This window comes from Callorhinus ursinus, unplaced genomic scaffold, assembly GCF_003265705.2.
Source record: "Callorhinus ursinus isolate GAN/ISIS: 27379988/994484 unplaced genomic scaffold, GSC_fseal_2.0 scaffold1, whole genome shotgun sequence".
In the NCBI taxonomy this organism is placed as follows: Eukaryota; Metazoa; Chordata; class Mammalia; order Carnivora; family Otariidae; genus Callorhinus; species Callorhinus ursinus.
Genome location: NW_027397063.1, coordinates 130986753 through 131002238, shown reverse-complemented (window position 1 = coordinate 131002238; position 15486 = coordinate 130986753). Strand labels below are relative to the sequence as shown.

The 15486-nt window shown below is 42.5% G+C and overlaps 2 protein-coding genes across 6 annotated transcripts in view; one reads left to right on the top strand and one right to left on the bottom strand.

The window, feature by feature from the left end:
* Positions 1-1103: 1103 nt before the first annotated feature.
* On the bottom strand, positions 1104-10623 carry OXSM (3-oxoacyl-ACP synthase, mitochondrial). Of its 4 annotated transcripts, none has more exons than XM_073900962.1 (4): positions 9782-10622; positions 5865-6167; positions 4189-5300; positions 1104-1587 (listed from the first exon to the last, which is right to left on the bottom strand). In XM_073900962.1, exons 3-4 carry the CDS (start codon positions 5163-5165, stop codon positions 1185-1187), a joined length of 1380 nt encoding a protein of 459 aa, XP_073757063.1. In that variant the 5' UTR covers positions 5166-5300; positions 5865-6167; positions 9782-10622; the 3' UTR covers positions 1104-1184. The 4 variants fall into 4 exon arrangements, with proteins under 4 accessions (XP_073757063.1, XP_025738890.1, XP_073757076.1 ...); XM_025883105.2 differs by having other exon boundaries at positions 5865-6164; XM_073900975.1 differs by lacking the exon at positions 5865-6167 and having other exon boundaries at positions 4189-5196; positions 9782-10623.
* Positions 10624-10760: 137 nt separating this feature from the next.
* The window catches only part of NGLY1 (N-glycanase 1), a 56012-nt gene continuing 51286 nt past the window's right edge, over positions 10761-15486 (top strand). The window contains exon 1 of one of the 2 annotated variants that reach the window (XM_025883094.2): positions 10761-10934. In XM_025883094.2, the coding sequence (XP_025738879.1) occupies positions 10804-10934 (131 nt within the window). In that variant the 5' untranslated portion in view covers positions 10761-10803. The remainder of the gene's footprint in view (positions 10935-15486) is intronic. The other variant, XM_025883086.2, reaches the window with a different exon arrangement.

Here is a 15486-nt window from a genome sequence, read left to right as displayed (position 1 = left end):
GGAGCAGGGTAAAACTCAGGAAGGGACGAAAGGGAAGGGGGTAAAAGCCAGTAAAGAGGGTTATTGAGCTGGTTAATGCCTGAGCACTAAAGTTTTATCTGACCAGAAGCCCCCTGAGGAACTGCGGAGAACATGAACTATGCCTCTGAGAGGAGGCGGACGCACTCAACTCACCCCATCCCTCACTGGTTTTGACTGCTGCTCCAGGGGACTTGTCCCTGTCCCCTTCCCAACACTCCCAGCCAGACGGGATGTCCCCTGGACAAAGCCCCAGGGTGGAAAATTAAGAGGCACCACCAGCACTGGCAGGGGACATTAGAAGCAGACACAAAAATTATCTACCATAGCTGCTGAGGTGGGCTGAGGTGATGTGGCTTAAGTCACCAGCAAGTTCCCAAGGACCTTTATCTCCATTAATCACTAGCTGCCACCATAAATACAAAAAGAGTAAGAAACACCAAACCAATCTTCTCTCCTTCTTTCAGAGAACTCATGACTGGGACATTTAGGGAAATTTCACTAATCGACTGCATCTCTGTATGGATAATATGAAGAAAAGAGAGCTAGCTAGATAGAAGGGGTAAAGAGCTCATTGCTGGTTGACTGCTTTATTCAAAGAATGCTGATCACTGAGGCAAACTCCCAGTTATATTTGTATTCCTTCTCCTTATGTTGTATGGGAATGGCATGTCTGGAGTTGTACAATGCAACAACCTTGCCTAGCACAGAGCAGCTACTCACCCAATGTTTGTGGAAGGGACAAGAGCGGGTGAAACATCAAAGAGCTGTGTGACCTAGAGTATTAGGAAAATAGAGATCAGTGGTCCTCCTATGAGGACTGTTTCGCCACCCAGAAAATACCTGGCAATGTCTAGAGACATTTTGGTTGTCAGAACTAGAGAAGACCGTGCTTCTGCAATCTAGTGGGTAAAGATGAGGATGCTGCTAAGCATCCTATAACATATAGGACAGCTCCCCTTACCCCAACAAAGAATTATCCTGTCCAAAATATCAATAGTGGCAGGGCTGAGAAACCCTGACACCGATGAAGGGTATATGGGTATTGATATAGACTGATATATATAGATTGATACATATTGATATATTTATATAAACATTTTAATTCTCCACTTAATATAGTTCATATTTTTTAAAAATCAATGTTTAATTACAAATGATTTGTCCTACATGCCAGCAATACAAAGTGTTGCATTAGTACCACCAAAACCAAAGGAATTGGTGAGTCCAATACGTCTTTTCTCAATTTTCCATTCCTGTGCCTTTAGTGGAACATAATTGAGATCAAATTCTGGTTCTGTACAGTCCAGGTTTAAAGTAGGTGGTAGTTTTTGATAATAACAAGCCAGAGCAGTAAAAGCTGCCTCAACCGCCCCTGCAGCTCCCAACAGATGTCCCGTGGCTCCCTTAGTTGAAGAAACCGCAAGGGAAGGTGCATGGTCTTTGAAAAGATTTTTGATAGCTTTGTTTTCAGCAGCATCTCCCAATGGGGTGGAAGTAGCATGTGCGTTGACATAGGATATCTCTTCAGGTCGTACACCTGCATCTTTTACAGCTGCAGCCATACATCTAATAAAATAAGGAAAGAAATTTATCAGAACTAAGTTTAGTTTGAACACAGGAGTCCTTATATGGCTTATGAGAAAGAAATAAACATACATGCTGGATGAAGAGACTCCTTTCCTCTAATAACAGAACCCCAACTTGGATTACCATAGGAGTTAGAATGCCACCTGCACAGGAATAATGAGTCACCCCCAGTACCCTGGACTGATTCAACACCATGAGATAAATACAAAGGCCTATGGGTTTTATAATCTCTAACAAAATGTATTTCCACTTACTTGAATTGGTATTTTTCCCTGGGGAAAAACCATGTTGACTCAAGCCTAGAATAGTTTTTCTTCTAGGAATTTATCAGTGGGGTGTGTGTGTGTGTATGTAGTGATTCCAAATGTGGAGAAAAATTTTATAACCGTGTTTTAATTTTTTCTCACATTTAAATATAAAACTTGGCATATTTCCCAATAATCTAAAGATGTCTGCACCATTACTTTGGTGCTTCAAATAACCTCTCAAAATTCTATTTAAGCTTTAAGAATTCTAAATAAATGAAGTACAACGCCAAGCCAAAAAAAAAACAAATCCAAAAAGAAAACATTTCTCTGGAAGAATCTTTGAAAACATCATGAATGTCAACACCTTCTGTTTTAGTTCCCGATCTCTGGGTTGCATATATTTCCTTAAGAGGCATCTCAGTGTATAATTTGAAGTGTGATGAAGGGTTTCACCTGAATATAACTAGTTCTTCATGTAGCTGGCTACTATGTTTGATACTTCTAGCACCAGCAACTATTTACCAAAACTCAAAAGCATAATTCAGAGGCCAGTAAAGTATGGCCCTGGCCAGATGCCTGTTTTTACAAACACAGCTGACCCTTGAATAATATGGGTTTGAACTGTGTGGGTCCACTTACATGTGGATTTTTTTACACTACTGTACTATAAATGTATTTTCTCCTCCTTATGATTTTCTTAATAACATTGTTTTCTCTAGCTTACCTTATTGTAAGAAAACAGTATATAATACATACACAAAATACGTGTATGTTGACTATGTTATCAGGAAGGCTTTTTGTCAACAATAGCCTATTAGTAGTTAAGTTTTGGAGAAGTCAAAGTTATACATGGATTTCTGACTGCACGGTGGGCCAGTGCCCCTGACCCCTGCATTGTTCAAAGGTCAACTGTACTTTCACTGGAGCACATCCATTCATTTTTGTATTGTCTATGGCTGCTTTCACACTAGAAGACAGATTTGAATAATTGTGACAGAGACCCTATGGCCCACAAAGCTGAAAATACTATTTGTCCCTTTACAGAAAAGGTCTGCCAACCCTTGGTCAAGTTAACTGGTTAAAACATAATATGATCGGGCGCCTGGGTGGCTCGGTTGGTTAAGTGTCTTCCTTTGGCTCAGATCATGATCCCTGGGTCCTGGGATCGAGTCCTGCATCGGGCTCCCTGCTCGGCGGGAAGCCTGCTTCTCCCTCTGCCCGCTATTCCCCCTGCTTGTTCTCGCTCTCTCTCTGTCAATTAAATAAATAAGAATTATTTAGGGGCGCCTGGGTGGCTCAGTCGTTAAGCGTCTGTCTTCGGCTCAGATCATGATCCCAGTGTCCTGGGGTCGAGCCCCACGTCGAGCCCGGTGTCTGGCTCCCTGCTCCGCGGGAAGCCTGCTTCTCCCTCTCCCACTCCCCCTGCTTGTGTTCCCTTTCTCGCTCTCTCTCTGTCAAGTAAATAAATCTTTAAAAAAAAAAATATTTAAAAAACCCCAAAAAACAAAAAACATAATATGATCTAAGCAGGCTAACCTATTAGCTAAAACATTAACAGGGATTTTTTTTTTTTTAACTATCTATTCTGCAATATCAACTTGCTTTTCAAATTGTGGTCCTCAGACCAGCAGCATCAGCATCATGCGAGCTTGTTAGAAAGGCAGAATCTCTAGCACCACCCCAGGCCTAGAGTCAGAATCCCTGGGTAGTGAAAAGTTAGAAAGTACTGATTTAGTAACAATGGCACAGAGACCAGACACAACTAGAAGGGTTGACTTTACCGTCTGAGTCTGATGAAGGGCCAAAGAGGAGGACTGTGGGAGGGAGCACTCTGACAGTTGTTAAGCACAACTGGAAGTATGAAAAATTGGCAAAGACACACATGGCCCTCTTCACAACTTTACAGGCCTTAACTAAAATCCAATGTTTGTTAAAGACGTTCAAATGGTTTCAAATCTTACAAACATGTTAAAGAATTCAAAACCATTTTGTCTAGTCTAAAATGGAAAAACATCAAAGATACTGTACACCAAGGGCAGATACTACTATATTGGACTCCCCGGTTTGAAAGTCTAATAAAATGTCTTATTTGAAGAAATATTTTAAATAGAGTAAGTCTTGGGGCACCTAGGTGGTGCAGCTGGTTGAGCGGCCCTTGGTTGAGCTGCTCCTGGTTTCGGCTCAGGTTGTGATCTTGGTCCTGGGATCATGGGATTGGCGTGGACTCTGCTTGGGATTCTCTCTCCTCTCCCTCTGCTCCTCCCCCACACATGCTCTCTCTCTCTCTCTCTAATAGGTAAATAAATCTTTTAAAAACAAAACAAGTCTTTACCTTAAGGCACCTTCTCCTTCAGGGTCAGGCGCAGTTATGTGACCAGCATCACCTGAGAGTCCATAGCCCAAAACTTCTGCATAGATCCGGGCCCCTCGTTGAACAGCATGATCATATTCTTCCAGCACCAGCACAGCTGCACCTTCTCCCATGACAAAACCATCTCTCTTTGGGTGAAATGGTCTACATGCCAACTTAGGATCAGGGTTTGTGCTCAGAGCACGGGCTCTGGAAAACCCAGCAAGAGATAAAGGACTAATGCAAGAATCTGTACCTCCAGCCACCATCACATCAGCATCACCATGGGCTATAAATCTAAAAGAGTCTCCCACAGCATGAGCTCCTGTGGTACAGGCTGTAGACACTGCATGATTGGGGCCCTTGAGTTTATATCGAATACTGACCTGGCCTGCTGCCATATTGACCAGAATCTTAGGGACAAAGAATGGGCTGACTTTACTATAACCTTTTGTCTGAAACATCAAAGCAGTTTCAGAAACAACTTCAAGAGGAACCATTCCCATGCCAATTGCAACTCCGGTAGCCATTTGATCCGCTTCTGATTGAGGGTGCCAGCCAGAATCTTTCATGGCTAACTCTGCAGCCCCAATGGCCATAATGGTGGGAGAAGACATGGACTTGATATCGGATTTGGACACAAAGTTTTGTTCATTGAACTGACCTTCATCACAACCTCTTGGCACATAAGCAGCAACACTGCAAGGGATATTCTTATACTCCTCACTGACCAGTGAAATAATTCCACTCTCTCCTCGAATAAGACGATCCCAGACCAGCTGAGTTCCAACACCCAGAGGAGTCACTAAGCCAATGCCTGTAATGACAACCCGCCTACGAAATCTGAACGTTGGCGCAGTTCCGAAAAACCTTTTACTTCCTAATAATCGCTGGCATAATCTCGAATATAGATGAGAGCTTGTAATTTTTAATAAATTTTCCAAGCAGTTTAACACCATGGTTGAGATTCAGATGATCAGAAGCACATTCCTGTAACAGATCACAACACGTTCAGGAGGTAATCACTGCTGTTTAAATAGCTTATAGGCCTAGGAAACAATAGCCGAAAACTTCTTTCAGGTGCTCGGTGTGAGCTGTTAACGAACACAAGGAAAATAACGTTAACATCACTTTATACTTATCGTCAAACCAACTGTTTGGAGTTCCCTTTTTAGACTGTAAGTACCCTCAGACATTCCAAGACAAAGAGGTGAAATGATGATTCATTCAATTCACCACAACAGAATTACACCATGAAAAACATAAAGGCATTCCCAGCCTTTTATGGACTGCAGAAAGCATCCTTTATCAGGATTACTGAGGCCTTATGCTAAGTAGTATTTCTGGTGCCAATGACACAAAAAAACACTTCAGGGCCTATTCTTTGAGGTAGGAGTAAGTGAACGTTATTGATCTTCAAAAACGTGGAGATAATTAGGGTTTTAACCCAAGGGGCGGGGTTTGGGAGTGAGGGGGCGTGACCAGCTCCCCACACCGCCTCCCAAGCACCGCACTCCACCCCACCCCACCCCCCGAAGAAAGCATGCCGAGAGGGAAAGAAACCAGGCCCGGGTCATCAGACTCCCCTTTTCCGATCCAACCCCCACCCGATCTCGCGGTGGAGGAGCGGAAGGAGAAGCTTAGCAAGCAGCTGATACCTTCACCAGGCCTGGCGCCGGCCGCGCAGCCGCCGTCTGCACACGCACGTCCGCTCATGCGCGCGCACACGCACGCGCTACGTCTGAGCCGGGTGCGGCCGCTGGCCCTTCCTTCGCGTCACCTTGGTGGAGGTCAGACCACGGGTGACTGCGAGGCTCAGGTTGCACGGGAGGGAACGGCCCTCGTGCGACTTCAGTGACTGGATGATAATTAAGAACGTGCACAGGACGCGAGGAGATAGCTTTTTGCCGATCAGAAAAGGATTTTGAGGGGGGGTAACGATGTCCAAATATTTCCATCTGCTGGGAGAAGGGACGCTGTCATATTCTACTGAAATCCTTGGGAAGAATTAAGGAAATTACTGTAGCCTTAAAGTCATTACTGTACCTCCCAAAGCTGTTTATAATAGTAAAGTAGAACTAACCAAAGTGCCCAACATCAGGAAATGGGTTATTTTGTAGTACAACTAAAGGCTGTGGAAAGAGGTCAAAACCCTGTTAGGAGATACAGGTTACAAAATATATATACCTTTTAAAATACGTGTGTGTATATATTTATTTATTTTAAGATTTGCAAGGATGTACAGATTGGGACGTTCCCCCATTTTGCCTAGTCTTATTTACTATTTTTTCTACAATGAACAAATATTGTTGGATCTGGGGCAGGGCTGAAAAATGCCATGCACAATGTCTAACAAGAATGGAAACAAAAACAGATTACAGACATTCCTAAGTGTCTAAAAAAAAACTTCATTTGTTCAGTTAGCTGTGAATCTATAAAGGGAAAAATATAACATGAAATATTTTTTTAAAAAAGGAAAGCAGCAAGGTATTTATTTAGATGACCATCTGTTGCTCACATGCTATCCCAGGTATGAGGTTTGTGTCCTTTTTCTTTTTTAGATAAAGGATTGGTGATGTAATCTGCATCTGATCCTCCCAGCCATATTTGTTTCTTTCTGGACAGTGTGTCTTGAAATGATTGTTTACTAGTGCTCTGCCTTCTTTCCCAGCTGTAGAGAATAATTTTGGTCTAGCTTAGCTTTTCCTGGTTAGTTTGGAAATGTAGTTTCCATAAAATAGTTTAGGAAAGCCCAGTATGACCTTGAGTCTTCCTTGATCCAAGGCCTATTCAGTTACTTCTTAGCATGACCTTCATTCATTAACTAGAGAGTTAATTTAAGAGGAATTAAACAAACACATGTGGTTATAAAATAACTAAAACTTGTGAGTGAGAAATATCCAACCTTGCTGTCCCTTTTCATTGTTTGCAATATGTTGAAATTACAGTGTGAAAAGAATTCTTTTGAACCCAAACTCCTATGAAACATACAGTTTTAATGTGCTGTTTTTTCTTTTGTAATATCACAAGATTATCTTGGATAAGAAGTGACAAATCAATTAAAATCTTGTAGAAAAGTAAAACCACCAAAAAGTCATTTCATTTTTATTTCTACCTCTGATCTCCTTTCCTTTGGTTTGGAAAGGGGTAAGAATGTCTATGATAATCCAATAGCCATAAAATGATTTAGTACCATATTCCTTGCTGGTGATGCTGATGCTGATTTAACCACGGCTGTAAACTCATGATTTCCATGAAAGCAGGGCCAATGCTTATCTACTTCACTGCTTCACAGTACCTAGCACAGTGCCAGGCATGTAGTAGCCACTTCATAAATATTTGGTGAATGACTGAATTATGAAATGAATGAATAAACACATACACTTCTATATATACACTGCTTTGTGTGTTTTTCTACAAATGACTTTTTTTTCTTTTCACAGTAACTGATTTCATCAACTCAAGGGCTGCCTGTGTGTAAGGTATGATCATCAGTTCAGTCTTTCCTACTAGATTCAAAATCTCTTATGTCCTTCCTCAGACTGCTTTGTACACAACAGGTGCTCAATAAATAATTGTTGGTTAATCACTTAATGCAATCACACAATAGTGAATCACTGCACCAGTTCCTAAAAGGCTTCACCCCTTCTCCTTGTTACAGTCTTCACTGAGGTCAGTGTTTTCTTTTTTATGTCAAAACTGATCCTGGGGAAATTTAATGGGTTATTTCTTTTTTCTATTCCATTTAAGAATAGTGCCACCATGTGTCAACTCTAATGATGGTGTGCTTAATAAAGCTGGAATCCTAAAAAAAAAAAAAAAAATTTTATTATTTTGGAGTAAAAAAAATAACGGAAAGATCAATGCTGATTTAAAACTAGAACAACCTTTAGTTGAAGCAATGTTAAAGTATAAAGAGATTAAGAGTAGCCTACTGTCTTCAACTTTTCTAAAGGAACCAAAAAAATATTTTCAACTTAGTGGAAGAAGCAGACAGGGAAAAGAACGAGTCAAAGTCCCTTATAATAAACCCTCTTAACAGCTGCATAAATGGTGATATCCAAGAGAGACTTGTATTTACTCAAGTACTTCAACAGGAATATTGGTAAACAGTAATTTGGAATGATTTAAATTTCAGGTGATTTAAAATAAACAACTTACTAAATTACCCTCAAAATGATGATTTCTATGATTTCTTAGACTGTGCATTATTATTACAATATTAACTCTATGGCATTGGTTTTCACACTGTGCGTGCATGTTCCCCACAAAGATGCCTGGTGGCCATTATCTCTGTCAAGAGACAGGCTAAGCTGATGGCAGGCATTCTGTCCCTCTGCCCGCCATCCCCCCTCCACCAGCTTCAATTCTAGAGCATGTCCACATTGGTGTTTTCTATATGCTGGGTTTCCTCCTAAGAATTTATTTGAAGAAAAAAAAGTCAAAATACTATATAGTATATAATAACTTTAAGCTACTATAAGGATAAATAAATGTGAAAAAAGAAACTCAAATTAAGGTGAATATAGTTTGTGGTTAGAGACAGCTAGCTATAATTCTAGGCCCCCTTCCCCGCACCTTTCCATCCTTTAGAGTTGTGGGTAGTACATGTCCAGCTAGGGACTACATTTCCCAGCCTTCCCTCTTTTATCTAGATGGGGCTTCATTTTCTCCAATTATATGGTAGAGAAAATGCTGTATGTCATTTTGGGCCCATGTGGTTAAGAAGCAGGTATGCCTTCTTTTTGCCCAACCACTAACTAAATGCAGAAGTCTCTGAGGCTCTATGGCAGGAGTTAGCCAACTACAGGCCAAATCCAGCAGGCTGCCTGTTTTTGTAAACGGTTTCATGGGAATGCAGCCATGCCCATTCATATCAGAGTACTGTCTACAGAACTACAAGGGCAGAGGCAGAATTAAAAGAGTTGAAACAGAGACCCTATGGCCACAAAGCCTTAAACATTACAATCTGGCCCAACAAAAAAATGTTTGTTGACCTCTATGCTACAGGATGGAAGGAGCCTGGGAGCCTGAATCATTACATGGAGGAAAGTTGCCCATTGACTAATGACACCTGCTTTTTATTTATTTCTAAGATTTTATTTATTCATCAGAGAGAGAGAAAGGGCACAAGCGGGGGAAGCTGCAGGCAGAGGAGAAACAGGCTCCCCGCTGAGCAAGGAGCCTGATACAGGACTCGATCCCAGGACCCCAGGATCATGACCTGAGCCGAAGGCAGACACTTAACTGACTGAGCCACCCAGGTGTCCCTGACACCTGTTTTTTAAACTGTTATGTGGCAAGAAAGAAATTTCTCTTGTGTTAAGTCACTGAAAATTTTAATTACAGCAGCTATTAACATACCATCAGTTAAACACACTAGTCTTGGAAGCTGGTCCAAAAACCTACATATTAAAAACTTTTCCCACATATCTAGCAGATGAATGGTGATTGAAGTAGATGGCATAGTTCAAGGTCTTGCTCTGAGATACTGAAAAAAAGTTCAAATTTAAGAAGCAAACAGAAGATAAATCATCAAGAACATTTAAATAAGCTACTTACGCAAATAACTTACCTTAAAAACAAGGTCAAGAAAAATATTTGTTGAGGTTTGAAAGGTAGGTCTGCAAAGAAGGAAGCCATTGGTAAAGTACACTTTCAAGGACATGGTGAGGCAGAGAATGGATTAAAGAAGTTAAGATTCATCTTCTAAAAGGAATAAAGGACATTAATGACATGATCTACCTGTGATACAAAGTCACAAAATAATACCTGCCCTTACTATGTGAGATGCATATTTTTACTGCCAACCCCCCCCTCCCATTTTATTCTATTCTATTTTGTCCTTATGGTATGTAGGTTTTATGCTGGTCACTACACGGTAAATTGAGTCCACAACCCACTACTATGCAACCTGCGGTTTGAAAACTACTTCTTTACGGAGACGTCATACTATTTGAACTGGTACTTACGAAAAAGATTTTTCATTCATCTAATTCTAAAAAGAATATATATATACCAGAAACCCAGCAGAGTATACAGACACCCGTTTGGTTTTAAACATTTGTTGCTCCTTCCTTCTGGGGTCTTTTCATCCACACGTATCTAGGAACACCTGGCAGTCTGCGAGGAGGAAGCTATAAGATTGCTTTGTTCGGGGAAAAGGGGTGGTTGTACTACAGGGTTTCCCCACCTTCGTGGCTGGATCAATCTAAGCCCACTCTAGGGCGCGGAGGGAGCGGATTTCTGGGACAAACAGGCCAGCATCTCCCTGCTCCTCCTCGCTGAAGCCCCCGAGCCCTGACAATCAAGCACCCCGCCCCTTCCTTCTGATCGAAGCCCCGAGGCCCTGGCGACGATGCCCCAGTCCCTCCAGGTCCAAACGTCAAAGCCTCCCGGAACCACCCCCAGCCCGCCGCGCTAAGGCCGCCCCCGCCCCTCCAGACCAGTCCCCCGCCCCTCCCCGCCAAGCCCCCCCACCTTCGGGTCGAGCGCCCCGCCCCTCCCGGCTCGCCGCAGAGGAGGCCGCGCGTTGTAGCGCCTGCTCAGTGCGGGACGCGGCGCGCGAGGGGCGGCGACGGCCGCGGGCGCTCAAGCATGGCGGCAGCGGCGCTGGGCAGCGCGTCGGGATCCGCGTCCCCGGCCGTGGCCGAGCTGTGCCAGAACACCCCAGAGACCTTTCTGGAGGCCTCCAAGCTGTTGCTCACCTATGCGGACAACATCCTCAGGTGCGGGGCTGAGGAGTCGCACGGGGTGCCACCGCGGGCGGTGAGGGGACGCCTGGTTGGCCTGGGTTTAGGGGCGCCCGGCTCGGGCCCCGAAGGGTGGCGAGGCCAGGAGGGACCGGGGCCTGAGCCTTGCCCCGGCTCAGAATCGGAGCCCACCGGCCAGGGGCCTCGAGACCCGGCCGGGCCACTCCCTCCCGAGAAGAGTAAGTTTCTTTGCACTTGTGACTTGGCACCTAATGTCGGGGTCCTCTAGGGTGAACTGGCGGTCGCGGGCATGGCGCGGGGCGGAGGGAGGTGAGAAGGCGTGTCCTAAACACTTGCTTCCGATCGAGTTAACTCTCTTAATGTCAGCACAGAAACGGTAACAGCGTTTCATTCCCTCTGCGTGGATTTTCCCGAACATAGTACCTTAGCCGCAGGCTTATGAGAAGTTAGTCTGTAAAAACCTTACCACCTCAGTAGTAGTATGCTTTAATATCCAGCCCCCCGACGTTTTGTGAATACCTTAATATTAAAGCATACTACTACTGAAGTGGTGGGGTTTTTACATTTTTATGGCCTTTTCCTGCCCACTTTTGTTGATTGAAATATTATTAACCTTATTAAAGCTACAATTTTTCTCTTAATACCTGTATTCTGCTTTTCAGCATGACCTTTTAAGTAAGAATTAGTGAAGATTACCTTGGCTGAGAGTGATTTGTTTCATTCTCTTGTGAGCAAAAGTACACTTGTAGATCCTTAAGGGACCTTACAGGTTTGGGGAATTGGGAGGCAATTTTGATTATTCATTTTGAATCATTATCCACTTCAGTTCTTAGATCAAATCATGTAGTGGCTTGTGTGGGGGAGGGAAATGGAACCAAGGTTAAAGGAGCTCCAGGTGCCAGGTACTTGAGTGGGGTTACCTCATTCATCAGGTCACCATGATTACTATCTAGGTTCTTTCTCCCACCTCACCCCCTGGTGCACTTGTTCTTCTATGTGGCGGATATATTGGCATGAAGTCTAAAAGGAAATTCTTAGTTTCAAGGTTATAGATTTGATGTGACCCAATTTTAGAGACACTAGTTACAGGTGTGTTTTAACCCATGGCATTTCATTGTTCATGGCAATATATTGTTCATAGAGGTAACATTAAGGATTCTAAAAGTAAATTGAAGGAAAAATGAACCTTTATTATTCGCCAAATGCTATAATGGATATGCAGCATGTGCAGCATATACAGCTACACAATTGTGACCTATGTGGAGACTGCCTTTCTCCTCTGTGACATCTTCTCAACTCACCTCCACCCTGTGAGGTCTAACAGCTCTTCAAAGCACAGGGATGCCAATAGACTCTGATGAATGAACTCATAAGCTGAGTCCTCCGAATCTTATGAGTTGAGACCTCCAACCTGAAAGCCACCAAACTATTTAAACCCCATTATTCAGAAAAGGGAAGTGGCCTTGTAATAGAATTCACTTCTGCTTTTAATCTAGTGAAACCCAAAATGCTAAAATCAAGGTGTTTTGAGGAAGGAAAACCTTTGCATGCAAATAATGACTTGGCATCATAATCACCATTATGAATATTTATCAAACTCATAGAAGAAACCTTGCTTTCAGTTCATGTTACAGTCTTTCCTATGGCTTATGTTTCTAATCTTGAAAAGTTTTTATCTAAAAAGGGAATTAGGAGTCTGGAACTCATAATTGAAGATGGTATGAAAAGCTACCCTTGTTTAGTTAAGTACAAGTATACCTTGTTTTATTGCTCTTCACTTTATTGTGCTTTGCAAATACTGTTTTTTGGGGTTTTTTTTTTACAAATTGAAGGTTTGTGGTGTTGAGCGAGTCTATTGGTGCCATTTTTCCCAACAGCTCGCTTTGTATCTCTGTGTCACATTTTGGTAATTCTTGTAATATTCAGACTTTTTCATTATTGTATTTGTTATGGTGATCCCTGATCAGTGAACTCTTTCATTTAATTGAAATAGAGTTGACACACAATGTTACATTAGTTTCAGTAGTACAACATAGTGATTCCACAAGTCTGTACATTATACTGTGCTCACAAGTGTAGTTACCATCTGTCATATACAGTTCTATTATAATACCATTAACTATATTCCCTATATGTATCTTTTATCTCCATGATTTTTTTTTTTTTAGTGAGCTCTGTGCCCAATGTGAGGCTTGAACTTATGACCCCAAGATGAAGAGTCACATGCTCTACTGACTGAGCCATCCAGCCCCAGCCCCACCCCCGTGACTTATTCCGTAACTGGAAGCCTGTATCTCCCACTCCCCTTCACCCATTCTGCCCATCCCACACTCCCCCCTCTGCCCCCGCAACCATCATTTGTACTCTGTATTTGTGTTTGATTCTGTTTTTTGTTTTTTTTTAATCCACATTAAGTGAAATCATGTGGTATTTGTCTTTCTCTGTTTGACTTCTCTTGTCATAATGCCACCTAGATCCATCCATGTTGTCACAGATGACAAGATCTCATTCTTTTTTTTATGGCCGAGCAATATTCCATTGTGTATATATACCATATCTTCTTTATCCTGCGATCAGTTATCTTGATGTTAATACTGTTTTGGGATGCACCAACTGCACCCACATAAGATGGCAAACTTAATCTCTAAATGCTGTGTGTGTTCTGACTGCTCCTCCCGTTGGCCCTTCTCCTGTCCCTCCCTTTTCCTTAGGCCTCCCGGTGTCCTGACACACAATAATAATTTAAATTAGGCCAATCAATAACCCTGCAGTGACCTAAGTGTTAAAGTGAAAGGAAGGGGTGCACATCTCTCACTGTAAATCCAAAACTAAAAGTCATTCAGCTTAGTGAGGAGGGCATGTCAAAATCCATGATAGCCCAAAAGCTAGGCCTTTTGTACCAAACAGCCAAGTTGCAAATGCAAAACAGAAGTTCTTGAAGGAGGTTAAAAGTGCTAATTCAGTGTACACACAAATGATGAGAAGGCGAAACAGCCTTATTGCTACTAATGGAAGAATTTTTAATGGTCTAAATAGAGGATGAAGCCATCCACAACATTCTCCTAAAAACCAAAGCCTAATCCCGAGCAAGGCCTTACCTCTTCAGTTCTCTGAAGGTTGAGAGAGGTGACGAAGTTGAAGAAGAAAAGTTGCAAGCTAGCAGAGGTTGGTTCATGAGGTTTAAGGAAAGAAGCTGTCTCCATAACACAGAAGAGCAGGGTGAAGTAGCAAGTGCTGATGAGAAGCTGCAAGTTATCCAGAAGACCCAGCTAAGATGATTCATGAAGGTGGCTACACTACAACAGGTTTTCAGTGTAGACCAAATAGCCTTTGATTGGAAGAAGATGCCATCAAAGATTTCATAGCTAGAGAGAAGTCAATGTCTGGCTTCAAAGGACAGGCTGACTTTTATGTTAGGGATTAATACAGCAGGTGACTTTAAGCTGAAGTCAGTGCTTGTTAACCATGCTGAAAATCCTAGGGCCCTTAAGAATTATGCCAAATCTACTTGGCCTATACCCTATAAATGGAAGAAACAAAGCCTGGGTGATAGCACATCATCCATCATTGACAATGCACCTGGTCGCCTAAGAGCTCTGATGGAAATGTACAATGACATAATGTTGTTTTCATGCCTGCTAACACAGCATCCATTCTGCAGCCCATGGATCAAGGAGTCATTTGGACTTTGAAGTCTTTTATTTTAACATTTACATTTTATAGAGCTATAGCTGCCATAGATAATAATTCCTCTGATGGATCTGGGCAAAGTAAGTTGAAAACCTTTTGGAAAGGATTCACCATTCTAGATGCCATTAACATTTGTGATTCATGGAAGGAGGTCAAAATATCAACATTAATAGGTGTTTGGAAGAAATTGATTCTAATCCTCATGGATGACTTGAGGGATTCAAGACTTAGTGGAGGAGGGAACTGCAGATGTGGTGGAGATAGCAAGAGAACTCAAATTAGAAGTGGAGCCTACAGATACAGCTAACTTGCGGCAATCTCATGATAAAACTTTCATGGATGAGGAGTTGCTTCTTATGGATTAGCAAAGGAAGTGGTTTCTTGAGATGGAATCTTCTCCTGGTGATGATGCTGTGAAGATTGTTGAAATTACAACAAAGAATTTAGGATATAACAAACTTTGTTGCTAAAGCAGCAGCAGGGTTTGAGGGGATTGAGTCCAATTTTGAAAGCTGTTCTATCAAACAGCATTGCATGCTACAGAGAAATTGTTCATGAAAGGAAGGGTCAGTTGATGTGGCATATTTTACTGTCTTGTTTTAAGAAATTGCCACATCCACCCCAACCTTTAGCAACTCTCAATATTGAGGCAAACCCTCCACCAGCAAAAAGATTACAACTCGGGGCGCCTGGGTGGCTCAGTCGTTAAGGGTCTGCCTTCGGCTCAGGTCATGATCCCAGGGTCCTGGGATCGAGCCCCGCATCGGGCTCCCTGCTTGGCGGGAAGCCTGCTTCTCCCTTCCCCACTCCCCCTTCTTGTGTTCCCTCTCCTGCTATGTCTCTCTCTGTCAAACAAATAAATCTTTTTTAAAAAAAT